Raw genomic sequence first — 25,756 nt, forward strand, 5'->3', positions numbered from 1 at the left:
TTGCATGCAAATGACCTGGCCAGCAGCAGAGACCCAGCCTGCCATATGCTGCCAGCCCCACCTTTACCCAGGAGGAAATGCTGACTGCACTCAGTGTAACAGAAATGGAGGCTCCTCTCCCTTGCATGCAGATATAAATGAGAGCACTCATACTCCTGCTTTGCATCATATTTAAAGCAGAACTGCATGATCTTTTTCCATAGGTTTTTACAGACTGGTTCCTCAGTAAAGGACGATGTAACTTTCATAGCAGCATCTCTGAGAACATAGCAGAGAGTGCAGAAAATTTTAGCTGCTGTTTGGGAATAAATACAGCATGTTTGTATCCACTGCACTGAAAAATGTAATGCTTTCATCAACTTTTGGTTGAACAAAATGGCATTTATGAGAAACTAAGTGCATGACAAGCAATTGTGCCATTAATCACATACATTTAATGAGCAGGGGATGGGTGGGATGCTGTTTGGAGTAGTTTGTGCTACTACTCAATTCTGAAGAACATACAAGTTTGGATCCTGGGTTCCATGGATTCCATGCACTACTGCCACACAAATAAAGAAGATGGCCTGGTGTGTACTTGTTTATATAGCAGCTCTGGCAGTGGTATTCCTAAGCACTTGGACAATGGAACTAGTATAGAAATACTTTTGATCACTGCCTGGTGAAATGTACGTGCAGTACAAAGAGCTTGCATTTTGAACAGAGCAACTTTTACTACTGAACCCAAATCTATTTATTTCCTTTCAACACAGGTGAATGCTCAGCAGCCAGCACTGCATGTGCAGTGTGGTAGGACAAAGCAGAAAATTGCCACAGCTGTCTTTTCCCCACTGAATGAAACCCCTCAGTGCAGAAGAACTGTTCCTACCTCTTCATATTCTTCCACATCACAGTAGATGTCAGTGTTAGGAATCTGACCAAGGATTCTGTATTCAGGGCTAGAGAGAAAGGAAACAAATATTTCTGTATTATCACTTACAAAGTGGAAAAGTGAGTGTTTAACACAGACTGAAACTTATTTTAAATGGTCATTCTGCAGGGCCTGTCTGGTACAGGATTTTCTAAACATGGTTAAATGCAGTGAGCAGTTTATGGCAGAACTCAATTAAAAGAAAGTTGTTTCTGTCAGTGCAAAACCAATTGATAAGCTTAGCACTAAAATGTTGTAATTTTCTGAAAAACATGAGTCAAAACATACAAAAGTACAGGGCAAATTCTCTGTCACCCCAGGACAAGCACCAACCAACTGGTGCAACTCTATTGACTGTCCTGCAAACATGCAAGCTCATGCTGACAGAAAACATGCTGCAATTTCAAAGAGTCACTCTGCTCCCAGGACAATGCCTAAGCAAATGAATATTCCCAACTCGCAAGAACTGTGACAGCAAAGTACATTACTGTTCTGTTTGCAAGAGTAAAACTGTATAGAGATGGCAGAAAAATACTTATTTATGCAGAGTGGAGATTTCACAATTTGCTTTCACTCCAATGCAGACAGAACCAAGACTTTTACACAGTTCCCACCTGTCCCAGACCCTGAGCCTGGAAACCTCACATGCCAGTCCTATCCACACATGCAATAAATCATTTCACTGTAGACCTGGACAGCTTCACAATAAGAGCTTTGTCACTTTGAATTGCGAGAAGTGACTTGAAAACTAGAAGAAAAGCCACCATATTTTACAAATTAGAACTTTCTTTTAAAATACCTAAGCATTCATCCCATGACAACCTGACACAACCTCAGCCTGTGGCAATTAGTGCACACAAAACGTAGTCATATACTGAAACTGGCAGAAAGAAAATTTGAAATTCTAAACTCTAAGCATTAAAAGAAATAAACAAGATTAATCACTATGTGAAATGAAAAATCTTCTGTTTATTAGTGAGAGTACAAGTTCATGCCCTCTAAAAATTTTGTTCTCAGAAAAAGAAAATGTGAACCCTGGATCAGAGCCAAAGGGCATGACCTATATTAGGAAGGAAATTCCATTCAGCATGCAGCTGAAGAGGGTGGGATGGACTTCTGTTTATTTGCACCCCTTAAGCAAACAAAACCACACAGAAGATAGCAAACGTTAGTTTTGATAAAGAAGAAATCTGACCTTTGTGTTCTGTAAATAACGGTTATCATTGCAAATGTTACTGCAGTTAGCAAACCATAGTCTAGCCCCAGGAAAAGAGAAGCCACAAAAGCTGCCACCCAGATGGCCTAAAACAAAAAAAAAAGTGTGAATTATTATGCATCCTCTTTCCTGTTAACAACAAAAACAACAGCAGAACCCAACCACAAAATCCATGTATCACTTCTGATCAGGAATAGGCTCTAATGTAACCCATGATGATGCCAGATGAGAATTGCCTTAACCTTTCTGAAGGGCATAAAAGCTCAAGGCACTCTAACATATGACAAACTGTCACATATTAATGAATGCCTTAAGTCCTGTTCTTCAAGGAATCTTGTTCTACCATCACCAGACTCCAAATACCTTAAGATATAAAAAAAAAAAAAAATATTCAAGGCTTGCAAGTAGCTCTAACTCAGTTCCATCAGCCAGTTCATCCAGGAGAGAAATGCCACCAACATGTTCCCTCCAATACACTCTTAGCTCTGGCCCACTCCAGCCAGGTATTTGGTTTCTCTTAAAAGATGGCAAATACCTTTAAGTGATTTTCTTTGTTACTCTGTTTTCAAATTCTTCTCGGACATTCCCACAATCTTTAGGGCAGTTTCTATAGCAAAACTGCCAGAGCTTTTGCTTTTACTGCAACCAAACTACTGCTGACCTGAGTTATAAGATTGTTGAGCAACAACAAAAATATACTTGTCTCTGACAGATCACTTTCCCAGGGTACTTACAGCTCCCTGACTTATGTTCACCTGCAATAACATTAATTTGTAATTCCTTGGTAAATTTCTATGCCATTTTGGGGATAGTAACAAATTTAGTATAGTAAAATATATGCACTGGGCTGTGCAATACTCACCAGCTCGATCTTACTGGTTCTCCAGAAGTGCATGACATCTCCAAACTGTTTAAGCATTCCTTTCAGGTTCACCATGACAATTGCAGCTAGCACTGTCTAAGAACATTACAGAAATGCAATTTGCAGAAGCACAATAAATCCAGTGCCAAATAAGAACTACAAAGGATCACAAATAACTACTTCTGTGCTTTATAACTGATATAAGTTCACTGAACTTACTGATGTTCTATTCAAAACCCCAAACTTCTCAGGTAGTTCAGTGAACATGTACTTTTACTGCAGCTGCAGGATTGGCAAACCAGTTCAGTTCAGTTTGATTTACTCTTTCCTAGCAAGAGGAATCACATGCTCCTACACTTCATGCTGCTACACATACAGTGCCTGAAGCAGTAGACTATAATCTCAAATTCACGTTTCTCTACAACATATTGAAACAATTCCTGCAACAGTCATATGGTTGTAACCCAAGATCCAACTCCTACAGCAATAAACAGGAATTGTGTATCATCCTTTGCACATCACCAGAAACAGATTTTTTAAGAAGTCAGAAATACACTTTTTCATATATTTTATACAAATAAGTATAAACTGCAGCAAATCCCACTCATTATGCTGAGCCATTATCCAGCCCCAGCCTTTCTACTAGCCAGACTGTGACTTTCTTTTAACTTTTTAACTTCAACCCAGAATTCTTATGCTGCAATCAAATGTGGCTAGCAGGACCAGGGCAGTGGCTGTCCCCCTGTACTCAGCACTGGTGAGGACACACCTCAAATCCTGAGTTCAGTTTTGGGCCCCTCAGTGCAAGAAGGACATTGAGGGGCTGGAGAGAGTCCAGGAAGGGCCACAGAGCTGGGGAAGAGTTTGGAGCACAAGTCTGATGGGGAGCAGCTGAGGGTGTTTAGCCTGGAGAAAAGGAGGCTCAAGGAGACCTTATCATTCTCTGTGCCTGAGGGGAGGTTGTGGCCAGGTGAGGACTGGACTCTTCTTGCAAAATAAAATGTGACAGAATGACAGAAAATCGCTTCAAGCTGTGCCAGTGGAGGTTTAGATTGGATAGAAGGAAAATTTTCTTCATGGAAGTGTTTGTCAAGAATGGGAACAGGCTACCCAGGAAGTGGTTGAGTCACCATCCCTGGAGATATTTAAAGCAAGTAGATGTGGCACTTAGGGGCATGATTCAGTGGTGGGCTTGGCAATGCTGAGTTAACAGCTGAACTCAATGATCTTAAAGGTCTTTTCCAACCTAAACACTTCTAAAGGGCAATTGCTTGAAGGTGTTCTTATGTCTAAAGACAGAGTCCAGGATATCCAATACTAAAAACAACAACAAAAATCATGCTGAATTGTTCAAAACATTATTTATTTCTAGGCTAATTTACAGCAAAAATGCATACAAAATTTAAAGGCTTCTGGATCAAAGCCTAACTGTTGTTTACTAACCCTCCCACAATCTCAAGTTTTGGCAATATTCATGGGCCTCTGTTCACAGTCAATGCAATGTCTAATATGAAAAACTCCCTTACCTGTGGAAGTGGCTCAAAAAGGTATCCAATAGCCACAATTACCAACAGAACCATCATTGCAGAAAGTGTACCTGCAATCTGAACAAAAAAAAGTGCCAGAGATTATTCAGAAGTGTTCCCAAGGGGAAATATTACTGATTAGCTAACCCCTTGTGCTTTCAGCAAGGCTGGTTGTACAAATGGCTTTTGATTCCTTCCACTCAGTTCACCCATTTTGCCATGCCACTTTCTATCCTGACACAGTCTGGATTTGAAACATGGGAAACTCCAGTTAATTCTTCTGGCTCAGGCAGAGAAAGATAGCCATCTAGATAAGCTTCAGACTTTAGTTTTGGAGCTCCAAAGAGTAAATTTAGTTTGGCTCAGGATTTGGGAATTCTACTTACCTGAGTTTTTCCACCGGTGCTTTCCTGGACAAGACTCCGAGACATTGAGCATGTGATTGAAATGGTTTGGAAAAATGACCCCACAGAGTTGCATATTCCCAAGGCAATAAGTTCCTGTGTTACACAATAGAGCAAAGAAAGCTAAATATACACTTATACTTAGCATTGGTACCAAGCTGGAACTATCCACAGACATTAAAAACCACATCTTATTTACAGGGCTTTCTAGCAACCTCATTTTAGAGAATAAGCAACCTAATTGTAGCTTATACTTGTAGTTCTCACACAAGCACAAGCTGATGCATGTAAAGTCATCTGTTAAATAAAGTCTCATATGAAATGCTGGAGACATTTCTTATTGCTAAATGTTACGGGAATTAATCAGACTGAAAATGAAAAAGAATGACAGCACTGCTTGTTTTAAGGATTTCTTCATATTGGGGATAATTTGAATTGTAACCCTGAATATACATGAAAAATGTTTTCTCATGCAAACACCTTTCTTTGTTTCTCCCCCTATGTGTTTAAAACTAAGAGCAGCCCTGCCTCTGTTTCCATGAGTGGTAATCCACTGCTGTACATGAAAAAAACAATGATTGTCTGCTGCTTCCTCAGGGAGATCCCACATGAGAACTGCTCCCATGAGTGAGGTCAGGAGCTTCATCTACCTCAGTACTGCATTTCTGATGCTATTTGCTTGTAATGTAGCCTCCCCCGACTACTCTGCATCCTGTTATTTGTAACAGTGTGATTTGAGTCATACATTTCCAACAGTTCTCAAAGAGTATTTCTCTTTGCATTTGTACAATCCTTTTTGGATTAATTTACACTCGGCATGCACTGCTACTGTGACAAGGAGTGCTACACTTTAACTGAGTATTTCTCTTTGCATTTGTACAACCCTTTTGGATTCATTTAAACACTCGGCATGCACTGCTACTGTGACAAGGAGTGCTACACTTTAACACCCAGGAGAAGTAGCATCTGGCACCACCTGAGGAAAAGTTTTAGATACTTAACTCGGGTCAGTGATTATTATGTTTAAGGTAAATAGAGCCAATTACATTCATGCAGCTACAGATTTGTCCTCTTCTCTCTTTGGGTAACAAAGCACATGAAGGATAAGACTCACCTGACCAGATGTAAAACCCTGTAGGTAAACTTCACTTACTCTCAGAGGAAGGCAATAATTTTGAAAAGGGGGGAACAGCTGATATGTGCTGTGTCAGATGTGTGCTCTAGGAGATGTGTTACAGCACAGGAACTCTGCCTCCCTTGACACCACAATGCTATTGACCAATAATCCAATTGAAGTATTGACTCTAAACTGCACAGGAAGGCCAGAGTAGGTGAGGAGGACATATCATTTTAATTTACGAAGTCCTAAACACAGTCCTTATCACTCAAATCATGCTCAGAATGTAAGTACAGATAGGGCCAATTGCTGCCCCAGAAAACGACAAGTTGCCCATTTGCAATGGGTGCAAATAAAAATAAAATATAAAACATAATTGGAACTTTTAAACTCTAGACAAGAGTTATTTGGCACATAAGGTACTGTATTTATCACATGGGACCTCTATGCTTTGCTCTATTACAGGAAGCAGAGAAAATGTAGCTGCTCATCAGGACAGTATGGCCAAGTAATGCCTGTCCAAAAAATTAATAGTCAAGCGTATGTCCAAGTACAGCAGAAGCAGGTTTCCCAAAATGAAGCTGAAAGTGAAACTGGTTATTTAAACACAGCCAGAAGAAGAACTTACACTAATTCCTGGCCTTTAAAAGTGCTGTCAAAAATCTGGCCTGATTCCACTACTGAAGAAGCCCTCATTTTTGCCAATATCACACTCTACTTTAACGATGTAACAAAGGTGCTACTGAGAATTTTCAACAAAGCAACTTGGCTACTTTTACCTGATTCCCATCGATGGTGTAACCATGTTTAATGGCAAAGATCTTGGCCATTGATACAGCCATTGAAAATCCAACTACTGCTATTGCTACTGCATCCACAAATACTGCTGGCATTAGCTCAATCTCAGGAACTGCTGGGGCACGTAACCTTGGAGATGAAATTATATTTATGAATTAATGTGATAAGAACTATATGCAATACAGAAAAGGCACAGTCTTAACAAGAACGTATCATCCCTACCCTTGAGGAATATTCCCAACAACATCCACTTGGTATGACTCATTCAGATTCATTCCAGCTGAAACTCCTGTGCCAATAATGACCTAAAAATCCACAAACACATTTGTAAACATTATCTAAAAAGAGATAAAGCCACTTGAAGAGATATAAAGGTTAGCTGACTACGATTAATAAACAGAAGGGGTTACATTTATTATCAGTCAGTTTTCTGTGAGTTAGGGGCTAAAAAAAGCAGACAAAAAGGAGGAAGCATCATGATTTTCCCTTCAGCATGTCCAACTCACCCTGATTTTATATTTCTTTTAGTAAAAAGTTAAATAAAACACACTATGGTATGATATGAATCATTCAAATTCCCTGTGCCAAAGCCAAGCTCAGGCAAATGAGTGTACTGGAAAAATGAAATGCAAGGTCACTCCTGCCTGTGTGCACTGGCTTATCTGCATGTGCATAGCCTGCTACCTGTAAAGAGAACTGATGCAACAGCAAAGAAAGGAACATTCTTTTGCTATTGCCTATCAAAAAATACCCTATTACACCATCTCCCCCATCTCTCACCAGCATCCCTTTTTTGTTCCTTCTATCTAGATTGTGCCCATACCTTCAATTATTTCCTTTCTTGACTCGATTACGTGCAGGTTTTTTGAGACCTGTAGTAGTCCGAGAACTCATTTTTAAATCAAATCACTTTTAAAGGCAAAAGGTTGTCTGAGCTGTAGGCTTTGTGTGTATTAAAATAGCCTTTTACACAGGTATTTTAGAATAGTTGTTTGAAACAGAATCAGTGCTGCAGCCAGTTATCAATCTCAGAAACAGAGAAAGGAAAAAGTATTAAGTCCTGATGGCTCCTGCTCTTCTTTCTGCTACTGCATTTCAAAAAGCAAGCAAGCCCTGCAGAACCTCTGCAGGCATCTGTAAGCACCTTCCTTCAGGAAAGGGTTCTGAGGTCTTTCCCACACTCCATGTGGGAAATGCCACTCTTGGATTCCAAGTGTGAAATGCCACCTAAGACATTCTGCATCGTGTTGCAGGGAATCAGTCAGGTGCCCAAACTCCTGGATAGAAAGGGTTTTACAACACATATATATTTACCCATTGCTATAGGGGACTGGGGGTGTTAATTTGTTTTTCAATTCTTCTTTGTGACTTTATGCTCTCCACATGGACATTCCAGTTCTTAATTTTAAGAGAATCCAAACCTTCAATTGGATCAAGGCTCAAATGAATTATGTTCAATGGAAGTTACTCTCAAGCTCAGTAAGACAAGACAGAACATGAGACAGTTTCTACAGCTTTAGAATAGCTATATAACTTAGCATAGAATTTCCCAAGTGGCTTACCACAATGATCTCCATAGGAATAGGAACTGGGAGCTTCTTCTTAAAGCGGAAATTGATCTCCTTGCCAATCAGCAATAGAACAATGCACGTTAATCCAACAATCATTGTAGCAATATTGGTGGTTGTTATTTTTGAAAGCACGGCAATTATGCTCTGTAACATACCAGAAGCATCGTAATTATTCTTAGAGAAAATAGAATATTCATGGAGATTTGCCACAGAAGAGCAAATTATACATTGGTTTTCAGCTGTGGTTTCATTCTAAATTTATAACCACAGTGAACGAGGACCTCAGCAAAATACCCATTGTTCCTACAGAACACAGAAGACTTGAGTAGGTCAGTGAGAGAAATCCACTGGAATAATTTACAATATCAGTGTTCCTTAGAGGGGGCAAAAATTTGAAGAAAAAACTTTATTGGGGTAGAAAGCCTAAACTAAACCATGTCTCTTATCCTCAACATTTTCACACATACTCTTCAGTGGCAGCTACCTGAAAGTAATAAATGCAAACTCCTTCTAATACCTTCAAATATTCTTTGGCAAGTCACATTTACTTAGAGCTGCATAAACTATTCTAAAACAATAAAGCTGCTGATAGAACCATTGAGGTTGCCATAACAATGTGGTTAAATAACAGTGATCCTGCATTGCTGCTGAAGCAGCCATTATTCCAAATACATTTTAATTGAAAACGCTTACTAAAAGGGTGTTAGGAAAAAAACCTGCTGGAATACATAAGTTGCTAGGGCGTAAATAATTGCCCATACTGATTATTCCTGCTCCACTGCATTAAAATAAATAAATAAATAACCTCTGGAGAGGTCTTTGAAAGAAGACTTACATACTCTTCCTTATGCAGATTGAAAATTGCTACAACTATTAGGATGTTATACATTCAAGATGTCCTGGTAGTATGCATCTTGAATTTATAACTTCCCTTCTATTTGTTTGGCAATTAGTATGACTGGTTCCCAGTTCAGTGAACTGAACAGCAAATTTTGGAATTAATCATTAAGGCAGACTTGTTTGCAAAAGCTTTGTTGTATCTGCACAAACACACAAAAAGATTCCCACAAAGTATTTTCTATAACCTACATGTAGGTGAAATCCTGAAGCTTCATTATTGCTGAGCCATCAATCTGCTCAAAAGCTTAGGTTTTCACAGACATCTTTTCTTCCACTTAAGAGTGGAAAGATTCTGAAAGTAACATTTCCTAGCTTTGCAGATTTACAGTGAAGCATTTCAGGACCACATTTCCCTCTGAGGCACAAGAGATTTGCTTCAATGAACAATATTCCTTCATATTATGACATTACATTCAGCAGAATCCCAAAATCTGCTCATCTCAGACCGTGTGAACCTATCAAGTCACACTTGGGCTGCACTTTCAGATATTCATATATCACTATGGAACTTAATGACCTCATACCCAGTGCTCAATACTGAAGATGATTCTACTTAGTGCCAAAAAATAAATAAAAACAGGAAAAAAACCTTAGGAACTAGATCTAGACAGCACAGAATTTGCATGCTTGGTGTGTGTGAACCTATCAAGTCACACTTGGGACCTTATACCCAGTGCTCAATACTGAAGATTATTCTACTTAGTGCCAAAAAATACATAAAAACAGGAAAAAAAACTTAGGAACTAGATCTAGACAGCACAGAATTTGCATGCTTGGTGAGTACAGTTACTCACATATACAACTGAGAGGGGCCCACTGTAGCGGCTAGTCTTGATACCAAGGAGATACTTCAGCTGGGAGGTGAAGACGTGAACTGCAGCTGCAGTGGTGAAGCCGCGCACCAGAGGCTCCGTCAGATAGATGGACAGAAACCCAAATCGAAGGAAACCTAAACACAACTAAGGAAAAACACAAGTGTCAACCACGTGACTCCCACTATAGCCTGGATATGCACACAGCCACACACCCCTCTCCTTTCCTCAATGCCCAAGCCAGATCAGGCAGAACCTGAACTTGGCTTTTCTAAAGCCACAGTTCAGTAAGCTGCCATCAGTGCACCCAATCTTCCATGCCACTGGCAGGTGCAGGGTGAGATATGGGTATGTATGTATGCATTGTTTGTATGCATTCATGGACAGATTAGAGAACATCAGTTGAGTTTTTCTGATGGAATAGGAAAAAATGAAAAGGGGGAAAATCCTGGCTTTTTCCAGTCCAGATAAGAAGTCAGATAAAGCCCTGCCTTCAACACATCCAGCCCCAGTTCTGTGCTGAGGCTGCCATCAAGCAGCCTGTGTCCCACACAGAGCAGTGCAGAAGCACAAGTCTGGTTACAGAGGATCCACCATGACTCAGCACCCCCTGAAAGTCCAGCAGCAGCAGCTGCCCTTACAGCAAACTGTGAACACATACCTGGATAAGTCCTGAAAGAAAGGCGACAGCCGCAGCTACCTGCACCCTCTTGGTGTCCCTAGCACTGTAATATTCAAGGACAGCTGTAATATTAGTAGAATTAGAGTCCGGACAAATAATTTCATCAGGCACTTCTCTCACAGCAACACTACCAACCATCATACTAACCACAGCAAAGGTACCTGGAATAAGAGGGAGAGGAAAATAATTGCTTAAAATCTTGGCAAGTTTTTTTTAGTAGTGGTTCTTATTGAGATATGTAGAATTAAACTATAATTATATAAACTTAATAAAGTATTTTTTAGTCCCCAAATCTGGTCCAGCACTCAGCACCATTAAAGCCAGTTAGATGGTGAACATACACCTCTGCAGTAGGTAAACACCATAATTTTTTTTCTGTCTCAGTTTCTATTTTGCACTTTAAAGATTTATCCGAGCCACAGCAATGAAATCATAGTTCAGGAGTTTGCAGCACACATTTCTAGATCTAATCTGTATAAGATGCTCTTCTACTGCTTCCTATGTAAAATGGATAAGCTAACAATAAAAAGTACTGCTTATGCTCTACACATTTGCATTTCTCCTATGCACTAAAATTTTCATTTATGGAAAACAACCACACTTTCTACTTCTTCAATTTTATTTTTTACAGCTTTATTAAAAACACACACACACACACATACATACAGACAGACTTTCAGTTATCCATACAGATATACCTATTGATATGTGCTTGGAGGTTCCAAAAAAAGTATACAGAAAAACAGGATAAAATGAAGAATATAGGCCAAATACTGGGGGTACAGCTGCCAGCAAAGCATAGGCTAAACCTAGAAAACAGACAAAAATATGTATGTTAACTAAACAACAAAAATAAAACATCTGAAGCAAAGGGATTTAAGTCTACTAAAACTGAACACACCTAATGGGAAATCTAGAGACTTGTCCCAGGTTTAAAAAACAGGAGATCTTTCAGTGAACAGTCTTTAAAATGTATAATACTCTAGGGCAGTGCCTAGAAACAAGACGGGTTGAGTCAGGAAACCAAAGTCTCTAATCACAGGCACTGCAGGTGTGTGTGTTTGTGTGTACACTTGTGCACCTGTTTTGCCTTTATGGGTGCAAGCACTCCTTAATGGCCAACAAATGACTTTTGTTGCTTTTGTTTTCATCTGCAGAAGAATCCAGTCAGAAACACCCAAATCCTCATAACAAGTGGGACACATTTGACTTCCTTTTCTCATCAGACATGGTGTTCACGGCAACCCCTGACTAAACACTTTCCTCCTCCCTCACCCCAGAATGACTGGGATAACATAACAGTTGATGTTTCCACAAAACATGCTTCAAAATGTAAAATAAGCAGAGAACTTCTGACAATCTGTAAAGTCACAGAGCTTATACAGTCTGGTATTCTTCCAAAAAACAAAGTCCTTTTTGGCATTAAGCCCTGTCCATCCCATGCAGTGGAATGCAATCCACATTATTCCTTATCTGTAGTTGGGGCTGGCAAACACAGCTGTGGAGCTGTTGGAGGAACAGCTCTAAGAGACACCAGGGAAGAACATCTCCCACCCTCTGTGTGACTCAGGGTGTGCTTATCATGGGATCAGGCTCATAAGCAAATGGTGCACATCATGTGATATGGCACATAACTGTCCCAAGCAGTTCCAGCCAAAACAATAGCTCTACACAGCTTGTGTTATTGAGAATTGACACCAGAACAGAACAAATGGGCCTCAAGGAGAAAACACTGCACCCTGGCTTGGCTTGGTTCTGCACTCTCACAAGTGCAGGCTGGTAACACCTGTGTGTTCTTGCCACACTTGGGCACACTGGTCCAAGTGAGCAGTAACAATCTCAATGGACCAGTGCAAATTCCAAACAGAAGCAATGGTTCACCCACCATGGAGAGCCAGTGATACTCAAAGACACCTCTAGCTAATAATTTAAATTGGGAGACAAAGCATCACATTACAAAAAAAAGAGCTAAACCAAAGGGATCTTCTGTGCCACCCAAGTGCTGTTGTGCAGTGTAGCAAGTCACAGGGCCTTGTTCTAGCCCTAAGCAATACCTGAGTCCTTACCAAAAATTCACATTCTCACCAAAACTGGACTGATGGTATCATTGATTCTCTTGCTCAAATGAGCATTTCATTAAGTACTTGTGAAACTCCTCCCACCTATCTTCTCTCACCTAAGGGCTACCTCTCCTGACATCAGCCAACACCCTGTACTGTAACAGCCTGGCTTTTAATATGATGATGAACTTAACAGTACAATTAACCTGAACTGGAAATCAGTGCTCAAAACTGGGAGGGTGGGTGTGTGAAGTTCCTGACCTGAATACCCTTTTATTCCCTTTCATTTGTACTGGCATTTTTAGAGACTGTCAGTGCCAAGGAAATAGAGATATTGACCTGATAGGAGGCCATGGCTTAAACATCGTGGTCATTGTAGTTCTGCCTGGAATGATTCCCAGGCTTCTTTGAACCCAGGCTAGCTATAATTACATCTATTCCAGAAAATTGAAAGTTCAACTTTTGTGTTTTTAGAAAGGGAAAGATTAGGAGCAGTTTAAGGGCATGTCTACAGGCGCCAAATGAATAATGTTTACTTTTAAAAAGAGTCACAGAATTAAGTATAAAGTTCACTGCTGACCACTGACATTTTAGCGTTCTTTCAGGTCATGACATAAATTATGTTTCAGTATACAAGTGACAATGTTTGTGTCTAGTATATGACAGATATGCCTGAGAGTTAACCACACTAATTATCAGTTTAAGATAAATTTATGCTTCCATGTCTGGAAGAAAAAATAACCTTAATCATAAAACTTAAACAAAACCAGGAAGATACAGAAATAAAGAAATTATCTGCACAGCCTAAGTTAGGGTATAAAATTATTTTAACAGTTTACCACCTATTAAAATCTTGGATTTACAGATTATTTTTTCAGACCTGCCTCAGCCTAAAGTGGAACAAGTGAGGTGCAAATATGAAATAAGTCAACACAGAAGTAAACTTATATATGCTTAATTACATCACCCTCTGGACAAGGCTCTGCACAAATCAAAGAATTTCCTTGACTCCAAGACCTCCTGGAAAAATCTACTGAGACTGTGGCAGCTATTGTGAAGCTGCCATTCCCAGAGCAGTGGGCACCCCATAATGATATTGCTGTGGAAGTGCTGCTGCTTTCTAACCTCCTAACACTTCTGAAACTGCTAACAGTAAGTGCTGGGCTAAACAAAAGATTCTACTGGTCCATTCACCAAGAGCTGAACAGAACAGTGAACACTGGCTTTCTACGTCTTCAAGAGCCTGCTCCAGGACAGGGCTCCACTTAGGCTGAGACTTCCAAGTAATTTAACAGAAATTTTCACAGATTTTCAGCCTTGTCACAGACGATGCTTTTAATTACACTGTGTAAATCACTGCCTGCTACTACGGTTCCAGTGTAAACTGTGATTTCTAGCCTTAGGGGTCAGTCTGAATTCTTGCATGTTCTTCTCTGGTTAAATTAATTTGGTTACTTTGCCCCCGTTGCTCCCTGAAAAGTAATGTCTAAATGTCTGCTACCCTCTGCAGGAAATTTGCCATGACTTTCAGGACAATGAGATCAGTAAATAATATGGTGCACTCAGCAAAAGTTTGGACATGCACTTAAAGTGTGAAAAGTTGGTGTGGCATTGAGAGCTGTGGATACTGATGAGAGAGGGAGCTTCCTTCAGAGTTTGGTGCATATCACTGACTTGCAGTTTTAAGGGAATCATCATTCTGGGCTGGTCTGCAGAATCCATGCTGATCTCCACAGAGAGCCCTGAGATACACATTCTGTTCTCAGGAGCACCCGTTTCAGATGTCAAGAACTGCCATAAAAGCACACACAGAAAAAGTAAAGAAGGGATAATTACATCCAGAGGTACACTCACCTTGAGGAAGCTGCATGACCCCAGTGCTAATACCTGAGATAATGTCTCCCAATAAGTATTCCTTCACTGGGTAACGAGGCAGCCATTTTAAAATTGGTAAGAAACTGTAGAGATGAGACTTGGCTTTCTTAGAAGAACAACTGGAATTACAAAGCAGAAAGTTAGACACTAGCAGGGGACAAACAGGTTGCAAAAATTGTCCTTCATCCCTGTACAGGAAAACAGCTCCTTTACAGGCAGGCTCAGACTCCTGATGACAGCAATTTCTGGACATGCTTAAGCACAAACAACTACACCTCCAGTTAATTTAGCCCTTAATCACGTGTTAGTGCTGTTGACAAACCTTACAGAGCTAGAGAAGAGAACAAAAATCTTGTGGCTGGAGTTCAGTGGGAAGTAAAACTGTTCCGGTCTATGCACAACTGGGTGGTCACACAACACTTTTGGTGAGGTCATTCCTAGTAACAATCCCCTGAGAGTAACTTGCTTCCTCATAGTGGTTTTCACTCATCAGAATATTTTGCAGTGTTTTTCCCATTTACTATTTGTGTGCTTTATACTTTTTTGATATTTTATATTCTTATATAAATTCTTAAACATGGCCAATCTATTAATTTAACCAGTGCTTATTACTATCCCTACCAGTACTGATAGGCCCATTTTCAGGCTATTTGAGAACATAACCCTTCCTCACCAGGAAAGGAAAAGCACTGAAGCCAGCAGCACTGACCCTTGGGACTCTTAGCAGAGCTATTAACCTTTTGAAACCCTGACTCATGACAAATGAATAGAGCCAGGAAACACATATCTCTATCCAGTACTGCCTTGCACCATACCTTGATTGTACTGTGGTAAGGTTAACCTTGGCTAAAAATGTAACACAGAGATTGTAGAAATGCTTTTCTGTGTAGAAGAATTGCACAGATTTGTTAGCATTTCTGAATTGCACAGTGAATAAGCTTGTTGCTAAAAGTGAGAGAGTCATCCACACTTCTCCATGGTTAGGTGGACTTTATCACAAAAAGAAGGATTTTGACCCACTTTCTTTTAATTCAGGACAGACAAGTTTTCTGGGGTAGAATTAAGTGCCTTTACCATTGAAGTCATTCCATAAACCAAAGCTAATCTCCAAATATCAAATCATATGAACAGGAATATTTTATAGAAAAGCAATTCTGTTGTCCTGCAGAACAAGGTTTGAGAAAGAAATGGAAAAACTCTGCAAATGAAGCATGGAAAAATATAAAGCTAATGAGAACTTAAATCCTCTGGTACCATGGAGCAAGAGAAGCTCAGTTAAAGACAGTTCACATCTAACCAGACGATACTTAGATTCCAAGGCAGTTAAAAGCTAGAGAATGCCTTTTTTAAGTTCTTATTAGACCAATATTTAGATTTCTACACAGCTATCACACATCTCCCTTCTTCTATGAAAGGATCATGTGAAGCACAAATTTGGCCATAAGTATTTCCACATAAGAAGGACAGATATTTTTCTGTGTCTTATGAATTCGTGTCACATGATGTGACCAATACTTCACATTCCTATGCTGCGTATTTTCCTTTTGCACTTTGAGGAAGGCAATTCAACTAATTTATCCAACATTTTCTAATATAATTCTACATTAACATTAAAAGCACATACACAGCTTCTTCCCAGTCTTGCTGAATGGTCAAAGTAGAATTAGTGGTTTTATCTTCTAGGTTTCTTTGAAGAGATGACCAGCTAAGTGCATAAATCAATTGAGAATGATAATATTTCTAACCAATAAAACAAAGATAAGACAAAAAACCCTACCGACAAGAACTTGAAGAAATTACCGGCTAAGTGCATAAATCAATTAAGAATTATTAATTTCTAACCAATAAAACAAAGATAAGACAAAAAACCCTACCGACAAGAATGTGCAATCTTCTGCCCTAAAGTTGGAGGGGTTCTCTGTCGCCTGTGCAGCTGTCCTTGCAGGAGCTCCTGGTTGTATATTGGTCTCTGCACACAATACCTCTGGGTTTGCTCAGGACATGCTTCTTGTTCTTGAGCATGTTCCATACTTGATCTCCCAGAGCAGCAGTGAAGGAGGAACAGTTCCACAGTCTCCACCAAAAAACCTGGTTGCAGACAAAATAAGTTTGGTTTCGTTTTTAACTTCAGATTTGGCATTTCCTTTCAAATAATGTATTTTAACAAGCTAGAAGAAAGAACTGTGATTGCAGTCTAATTAAATAGTCTGTAACAGCAGTAAGAAAATAAATCACACTCAGTCTTCAGTATATGCAAACTATTAATTTATGCTTCTCTTGTATAATGAAAGCTTTTGCATTAATTTCTTTTTAAACAAGAGCTGAAACTAACTTGGAAAGTTGTAGTCATGTTTATCTGGATTTTCCCTCAGTTTTTAAAGAATATATCACTGTAGGAGGGAGATTCCTTTATCGCTGAGTTACCTCCTGCTTACTCACAAACTGGCACGTCCATTTTCAAAAGTCAGAACTCTGACGTTAACACTGAGAAAACCACTTCTTTCTTTTAGATTGTCAGTTGCTTCCTGCATCCATCCACCTGCCTTCCTCTCTATTTCACAAGCTTCTTTTTCCAAACAGCATCTCAAGGATACACAATTCACTACTTTTAAATAGTTATTACTTCAATGGATGTGCCAGTTACTGCTACTCTCAATCTGCACTGACTAAAACAAGAATCGGGAGATGTGCCCAGTTTTAAAACTAGCCAGAAGGTTTGTAAAGATCTGTTTGTCTGATTCAGTGCCACAAACATCTTAACATGTTTAAAAGACACTCTGCTAATTCCACTGCCCCATGTTTGCTGCTTTCAGAAATACTGGGCAAGAAACACACTCCCAGTTCTGAGCAAAGTGACAGGACTGCTACGCTGTTAGGCAGAGATGCTGGCTAGTGCCACCCTCGATGACAGAAGGTGAGTGCAGTGGGAAACAGAGCCATCATTGTGAGCAAGGCCTTGGGCTCAGGTCCAGCAAGTCACTCAAGCATGTGTTTGCCTTCAACCAAGGGTGCTAACCCAGGGGTGCTCTGTTTTTAGCTGCACATCAATACTTTTCTGGGAAAGGGTTACCACGCAGAAATTAAACAAATTGCTACCTAAGCACTAAGACAAACCTAGCCATGATTGGTCCAACAGTCCAATCCAGCAAATACAGTCAGACCATCAGGAAAATATCAATATTGCTATCTGTGTCTTCATTCTGATGAAAGTGCTGGAATTTTCCACCCAGGTCTTGGTAATGTCTATGTCCTAGAACTGACACAGCCTAGCATCTCTTCAGTTCTCAGTATTTCATAAGCAATACTTTCCCTATGTTGTGAGCTACAAAAGAATATTTTTACTAAAACTGTAATTTTTCATTTACTGTACACTCTAGACTGACTCCAGCTTTATTGTGTGAAATAAAGGTGATCCTGCTTGAGCAGGGAGGTTGTAATCTATGATCCTCAGAAGTCCTGCCAAGCCTCAACCATTCTGGGATTCCATACTGATCCCTTACATTATTCACATAAAATCTATCTTCTCCAGTAATTAATTGATGTGTTCTGGCAACATTGGCTTTATCTACAAATTAAGAAGCTACTTTAATCAGTCCTAAACAGAAAATCCACTCAAATCAGAAAAACTGCAACTGTATTCAAAAGACACAGACCAAATCAGTTCAATGACTTGGTTTTGGCCAAACTTCTCCAACAAAATGAGAATGCAATATCAAAACACTTTTTAGCCAAGGTTTTAAAAACACACACTCTGCCTTCTTTCTGCTACAAAGGACAGCAACACAAGACAGTGCCCTGCTAACCCCAAATAATTCAGGTCCTGAATTTCCACCCTTGAGTTTGTTCAGCTCCAAGTAGATTGGTTAATATATGGAAGAGCCACATGAGCTTGTAATATAAATCTAGACCTGGAGAGGTCTGGAGGTCTCCAGTTCTGTACACATGCTCCAACTCTCCCAGGTACTATGAGCATATACAGAACAACAAAAATTCCATTTTGCCTCTGTTTTTCATGGTGAAATAAATTATACAAATGCTGTATTTGACTAACTGAACAAGGCCCAACTCTAGATTAGTTATCCAGATCATGGCAAGAATTAGTTTGGAATTCTACCAGAGGCCACAACCCAAGTTTCACCATCACTCAGTCTGAAAGTTTTTAAACTGTAGATTTAATGTTTCTGATTCTGCTAGAATAAGGAAGTTACACTGCACTGAATCATGAGAACCAGCTAACACAAAAGTAACTAGAGGTAGGACATGAGAGGATCTTGTCTTTACCCTCACAGTGGACACAAGAATATGGAAAACAAATCACATGTCATTAAAAGAGATCCTATATCTACCTAAAACTACTGCTGGATATATCACACTCTATTTTTCCATGTCATTTCACCAACTTCATCTTAACAGCCCTGCATAAGCATGTTCCTTGATGGCAACCTAAAATACTATGCTGTAGATAGTACAGTAACAATTACATTCTTTAATATCATCCCTCTTTTTTTGCAAAAGTACACAGAGAGCAAGACTGAGATGCTTGTCATTATGAGAGATGATACACATTGTCCACTGAGTAGCAAAATAGTAACATTTCATGATTGGTTCCACTGTCTCTCCAAGTGTTTGCTGTATGACAAACTGGCACAGTTATCCAAGGCTCAGAAACTAAGTTTTGCCCTTCACTCTTGAAGAAAAGCAAAAGCATGCCATCCTCATGAAAAGAAACCTTACTGCTATGACTTCTGAAAACTCACAGGCCTTTATCCAGAGGAAGAGAAAGGCAATGGTGGATAGTGGAATACTGCTCCCCAACAACCTTTGAACTTCATGGCAAGAATAAAGTTAAAAAGCTATAAGAAACACTGTCATTAATCTTATCAGCCAGATAAGAGCTGAGTTGAAGTAGTTAAAACCTGTATGCAAAAGACTTAAGAGTTGGCAGTTCTTTATCTGACTGATAAAGGCCTGTCTTATATCTTTCCTCCTATTATCAAACTGAAGGTGTTAAAGAAAAAAAAAAAAGTGAAGCAAACATGAATTTATAACACAATCAGTAATAAATTAGCACTTTCTCTTCCCAATCTTAGCTGATAAAGGAGGTCTGTCAAGTCATCTGCACTGATTCTTGCGGAGGACAATTTTTGATCCAAATCACATGAATCAGAGTGCAACCATAAAATTTATAGAAACAGAGATTTGACTGCTGTTCCTTAGATTGAAAATACAACTATGGGGAGAAAAAAAGCAAGAAGCTGGAGACATTAAGAAGGATGTACTGTGTGACTCTTGCAGGGTTTTAATAGGTACCTTTTCTCCTAAAATGTGTATCTAACCTGGATGTGTCTGAACTACCCAAGGAAATGGGGGAGTCAGCAGAAAATCCATTGTCCTGCCTGTTTTAAAAGAACAAAAGCAGTTTCTTTTGGAAGCTAAGCACAAATTGCTTTAAGTAGCAGAAAAGCACAGGTAGACAGTACTAGTACTGTGTTACAGTATGTCCTCTGCAGAGAATTCCAAGTTTGATCATGAACTAAAAAGTCTATGAAATATTTTGTGCTTTCAAGCTTACAAATACAGGTGATTGCCACCAGCCAAAGGGCTGGTGGAAATACTGCCTCTCTACGTAGAACATGTTCTTCCAAATGTACCCTGAAAAGCAGTTACTGCAAGGTCTGTTCCTACTGTCTGAAGAGGCAACACAAACCCAGGTGATGTTAGGAAATCTTGGCTCATTTCTTTCTTTTCTCTTTTCTTTCTTTTCTCTCTGGCCTCATTCCCCACTTCTCTTTCACTTTTCACCCTCACTGACAAGTACAAAGTTGTTTTTCAAATAAGCACAAAGGTGTAAAATGACTGGGTGGGGTCATAAGGAATGTGTTCTCCTGGTTTTATTGGACTGTTCTCATCATTCTCATTCTCCTCCACTCCTCCCATTAAATCCACTAACAACTAGATTTTTTAAACCTTTATGTAACAATTCATAAAATTAGAGGTGATTTGTAAAACAAATGAAATTTTCCTTGTGTGACTCCTAATCTAGGAAATGCACGCCAGGAGTGAACCTTTGGGAAAAAAATAAATCAAGACCTTAAATTTCTATGCAGCTTTTAGATGGGCAAAATGTCCACTTTATTCATTAGAAAGGTGAGATGATTACATAAACTGTGTTTGATTGTGTGATAAAAGCTTCTCCACACACTTATAATGTTACTCAGAACAAGAGCAGGATGGAAAACCTGGATAATCAACCCTGGTGGGCTACTGCCAAGGCCAGCACATGAGCCATCAGCCTGTCAAAAGCTCATTGCCTCCAGTCCAGAGTAGTACACAAGGGTCACCTATGGGATCTGCAAGTCCCTGCCAGCTCTGGGTGTGAAAAGCATCTGCCCATCTCTAAGAGTAAGAGCAGTCAGGGGCAGCAAAAAGGGTCCTGGGAAGTCCTGGCCAGTCACACATGTGCACATGGGATGGTCTGTACCAACACCTCAAGTGGGGCTATGACCTTGGCGGCTCCTGGGACCAGCTCAGCTGGGGAAATTGGGATCAAGGAGCTACTAGGCAGATAGTGTGAGCCTGTGTGCTGATCCACCTTGCAGATGTGTGCTGTATCTCCACATGTGTACAAATATCCTCAGTTCTGGACCTCCATCCTGCTTAACTAGAGAGCAGAGGGGATGAAGCTGTCAGTGTTGCCTCTTTGATATGCATGACTTACCACGTACAGATCTGTGTTGTGTATGTGTGTTCTCTGTGTGTGTGCTTATGGAAAACACATCTTCAGCCTTGGAACTGGTTGGATCTGGGGATATGGAGCAGCAGCAGCAGCCCCGTCTTCCTCAGGCTGTTGAATTCATTATATTTTCCTCTAATGAACCTATCTTAGCCACTGAAAACATCACAATAATAACATTGAGCATAAAGATCAAAATGGTAATAAGTAAGAATATATATATATTTTTACAAATATATGTACTTGGCAAGAGGTCATTTATATTTCATGCTCCTTGCCAAAAAATACTTAAGTCCCCAAAGTTTACTCCATGAAATAATGAATTCACTAATGTCTTAGGCGTATCTCTTATCAACCAGCAATCTTATGTTTTAGGATGCTTTAGGACCTGTTATAATGATTGAGCTGTTTAATCCATTCCACGTAAGACAAATACCTGGAGCACTTTGAGCAGCAGAACATTGGTCTCCTTCCCTCTGAGATATAGATAAGAGATGGCTTCTGTTTCCAGTGTAAACATGTTGATGACCATGAGAACCCATGGCAATATGATCATTCTTATTTCTGCTTTTTGCAGCTTCAGTGACCTTGGATCCTCGTCTGCCATCCTCTTTCTCTCTGCCAAAAGCAGTTGCTACTGACTGGAATCAGTAAGTTAATCAGAATGGTAGCATGGCTGATGACCCCTTTATTGTGCTTTCTTAAGCCAACTGATAAGGACATACACCACTTCAGAGACAGGTAATCATTAGCCAGCTTCATCTCCAGAGAAAATCCACTGCCAAAACTTTGGTGGAACAGTTTTCATCATAAAGCTCCAGTTGGTCAGAGGAGATAACATAAATCAAGATCATGAATACACACCAAGCTAAGCCAGAATAATTTCTTTACTTCTTGTGATCTCTGTGCACCACTGACCTCCAGCAACTGGTTCATTTTTTCAGGCAAAGTGGAACATGCAGACAGCAAACAAGTGTCTGTGCAGAAAGAAATTACTTCTTTCTGTGATACACTTCCTTCTGCAGAGAAGCCACCAAAAGAATTCTCTCCTCTCTATCTGCTTCATCAACTCTTTACACACATCACTACTCTCTCAAGTGCTGCATCATGTTAAAAATAAACAACAAAAAATAGAAGGTTGCCATTTATAACCAAAATAATTTCAGTCATCATATTTACAGTGTAAACCTCTCAAGTCACAGAGGAAACTGAAGGATAATAAAACAGTGTGGTCAGAGAAAGAAATGACTGAGAGGGAAGAAGAGAGGGTTTAGAATAGGATTAAAATTTATATTCCAGTTTCATTACTGAAAACATGGCAAAGTAACTACCATTACTTGAGTTACATGAGGTTTTGAAAAGTCCCCAAGGATCCTCTACAAGTCTCTCTTTCTAACACGTTCTGAAAGGATGTGCTCCTCTGCAAAACAGGCTACAGCCACGGCCATGCTTGAAGAAATTCCTGAAGAACTGATGCTGCTGAAAGGCAACACAACTTCAGCACAGGGCAGCCACTCCTTGGGAAAGTACTATGACTATTTCTCAAAGCTGCAACTCTCCTCCTGATAGTTCTGAGAACTTCCCTATCCATGTTAGGATCTGCAAACACTTCATTCTTGGAAGCTACCTCATAAGACACATTTTCTGTGGTTTTTTTCTGCACTAGGTATCAAACCAAACCCCACATGAGCAGTAGGTAGAACATGGCATATGATAGATCCTGTCCCCATTTATGCAACTGTTGCTTGGTTAAGATGTTATCTAAACAATAGCATTCTCCTGCCTCTTATGTACTTGAGTGTTGCTTCATGATCTGAAAGTGAATGCCAGACAGTGGGAATAACCATCCTCAACATTTTAATGCCAAGGTTACACCTAAAGGCCATGAGTGCACAGAAAACACAGGCCAGCACTGCTTTTGCTTGAAATATTTTAAAATGCACTGTAAGCAAAGAACATGTAGAGAAGTTTCTCAAATAAGTATTTCACAGCAAACTCCTGCTTTATTTGCAGCTCACCTTATGGCTTCAGATTTCTTCTGTGGCTGATGAAATTTTAATGTGAGACAGGCCCATGTCTGTTCTTAACTGCACAAACAAAAAGACAAGCTCTCATGGAGCTGAAAATTTCTCTAGATGACCCTCTAAGTGTGTGTGGCAGAACAACCCTGCATGAATGGATTCCTGAAACAGCTACACTAGAACAGGGTGTCTTGATGAAGGAACTGGAAGAGCAAGAAGGGTATCTGGGCTGAGAATCACCAAATGAAATGGAGAAAGGTACATTGAGTAATTTTCTGGTGATTTCTTCTGGTAAGAACTTTTCTTTCCTTCTCAGGAACACATATGCAAAAGAAACAAATGCTACCAGAAAACAGGGGAAAAAAAATCAGATTCACTACAATTGTAGTTAGTTAGACTCGGGTCACGTGTTCAGATATATGGACTTAAATGAAGCATCAAAAAGAGATCATATATATTGATTTTAACCATGAAACTGGCAAAGAAATAAAACTGGAATCATATAATACAGAACTGAAAACAAGCAAGCAACAAGTACAGTGCAGAATTCCAAGAAGAAAAATGCAATGAACCAAAGACAGTAGATAATGAAACAGTAAACCTGAAAGAAATTGGAAGGGCTTAGAAAACAATGTTATGTCAAAACTCTGAAGCTGGGGCAGGATCCTGGTAAAGCAGGATATGCAGGATTAGATGCTGAAGTGGTAAATGAACTCAGGTATAGCTTTCTCTGGGAAAGGATTTGAACCACGTTATGCTATAAAGTTAAGGTAGCAGCAGCAAAACTTCTGTATTTAGAGAAGACATTGCAGCTGCCTGTATCTGTGAAATATCTGTAGTTTTGTTCCTGATGTGACTCTTCAGATTTGCCTGAGTTTAGCCCTGTTCTGTGAGAACAGGAACAGGCAGCTCCCTGTGGGCACTCTGAGTAGCAACCCAAGTGTTCTCCTGAATGGGGTATGGCTTTTTAAATTCTATTCCATGAAAACCAGGTAGAAATTTTTAATCCTTAATCAGTTCAATCCTTAACTGAGCTTAATTGATCTGTCCCTACTAGACTGGACTTCAACAAGAATGTTTCAAACAACAGACACACAGCAATCTTTGATTTGGGTTGGAAAATTCTGTCTGTGCCTTAGAATCACAGAATGGTGGAAGGGGCCTTCAAGACCACCTAGTTCCAAACCCCTGCTATGGGTAGGGACACTTTCCACTAGACCAGGTTGCTCAAAGCCCCACCCAGCATGGGATGAGAGGCTTTCTGAGTTCTCAAATCTCATGTTCAGGACCACCTAGTTCCAAACCCCTCCTATGGGTAGGGACATTTTCCACTAGACCAGGTTGCTCAAAGCCCCACCCAGCATGGGATGAGAGGCTTTCTGAGTTCTCAAATCTCAGCCCTGCTTCAGAACTCAATTTTCATAAAATAAATTCAAAGGAGCAATTTGATCTTTGCTCTAGCCCAGCCTATGTGTCAGAATCTCAGATTTTCAATTAACAGATTCAAATCTACTACTTAGCTAACCCACACCCTCCCCAATAACCACAACAGTATAAGAACACAAACAGAATTGGATGTACAAAATGGTATGCAACAGTCAAAGCAGAGCAGAAAAACTTGATTCCCCTGCCTGGGCAAAACCAGTAAGTTTGCAATGAAGGCTGGAGAAAAAAAGATTCTACACAGGCAGTAAGAATACAGCTTGTAAAAAACCTCCCAGGAAGACAATCACAATATTGTTTGTCACATGGAAGGTTTTCCCAGCTTGCTACTGCAGAAAATAAAATAAATAGTTAATGCAACATTTTGAGAAGAGTAGTCCAAGTTCCTGCATAGGCCAGTGGTTCACATATGTACTCTAACAACCATAAATGAAAATCTAAATCCTATCAATGCAACTGACTTGCAAAACTCATTCAACTGCCTGCACAAATTTACAGCCATATCTTCAAAGCCATGGAAATCCTTGACATTGTCTGTTTGTGTATAGCTTTCCCATGACCTGGGCACATGGTAAATAACAAGAAGACCTGCACTTTGCTGCTGCTGCTTACACTTCTGAAGAGCAAAAAGCTGCAGAAAACTGGCTATAAAATAACAGCAATGGCAGGTCTTGTAGCCATGTGAAGAATTGTTATCAAGAAGGACTTTCAAGAAATACTGTCTAGCAGGACAACATTCTGCTGACTAACAATTCTAGGGAAATAAACAGCTGAATAATTATGGTGTTTAGTTCATTAAAATTAACTGGGACATCAGTAGGCTAAT

General features: G+C 39.8%; 1 protein-coding gene across 1 annotated transcript in view; it reads right to left on the reverse strand.

Annotated features, from left to right (window-relative positions):
* Positions 1-25,756, reverse strand: part of SLC26A5 (solute carrier family 26 member 5) — a 33,638-nt gene that overhangs the window by 5,277 nt on the left and 2,605 nt on the right. The window contains exons 3-15 of the mRNA XM_039723753.1: positions 16,608-16,820; positions 14,713-14,852; positions 11,497-11,607; positions 10,778-10,959; positions 10,099-10,263; positions 8,396-8,548; positions 7,056-7,138; positions 6,815-6,962; positions 4,901-5,014; positions 4,515-4,592; positions 2,989-3,084; positions 2,106-2,212; positions 869-938 (exon numbers count right to left, since the gene is read on the reverse strand). Of these exons, the coding sequence (XP_039579687.1) occupies positions 869-938; positions 2,106-2,212; positions 2,989-3,084; positions 4,515-4,592; positions 4,901-5,014; positions 6,815-6,962; positions 7,056-7,138; positions 8,396-8,548; positions 10,099-10,263; positions 10,778-10,959; positions 11,497-11,607; positions 14,713-14,852; positions 16,608-16,762 (1,602 nt within the window). The 5' untranslated portion in view covers positions 16,763-16,820. The remainder of the gene's footprint in view (positions 1-868; positions 939-2,105; positions 2,213-2,988; positions 3,085-4,514; positions 4,593-4,900; positions 5,015-6,814; positions 6,963-7,055; positions 7,139-8,395; positions 8,549-10,098; positions 10,264-10,777; positions 10,960-11,496; positions 11,608-14,712; positions 14,853-16,607; positions 16,821-25,756) is intronic.

This window comes from Passer montanus, unplaced genomic scaffold, assembly GCF_014805655.1.
Source record: "Passer montanus isolate IOZ18808 unplaced genomic scaffold, ASM1480565v1 scaffold50, whole genome shotgun sequence".
Taxonomy (NCBI): Eukaryota; Metazoa; Chordata; class Aves; order Passeriformes; family Passeridae; genus Passer; species Passer montanus.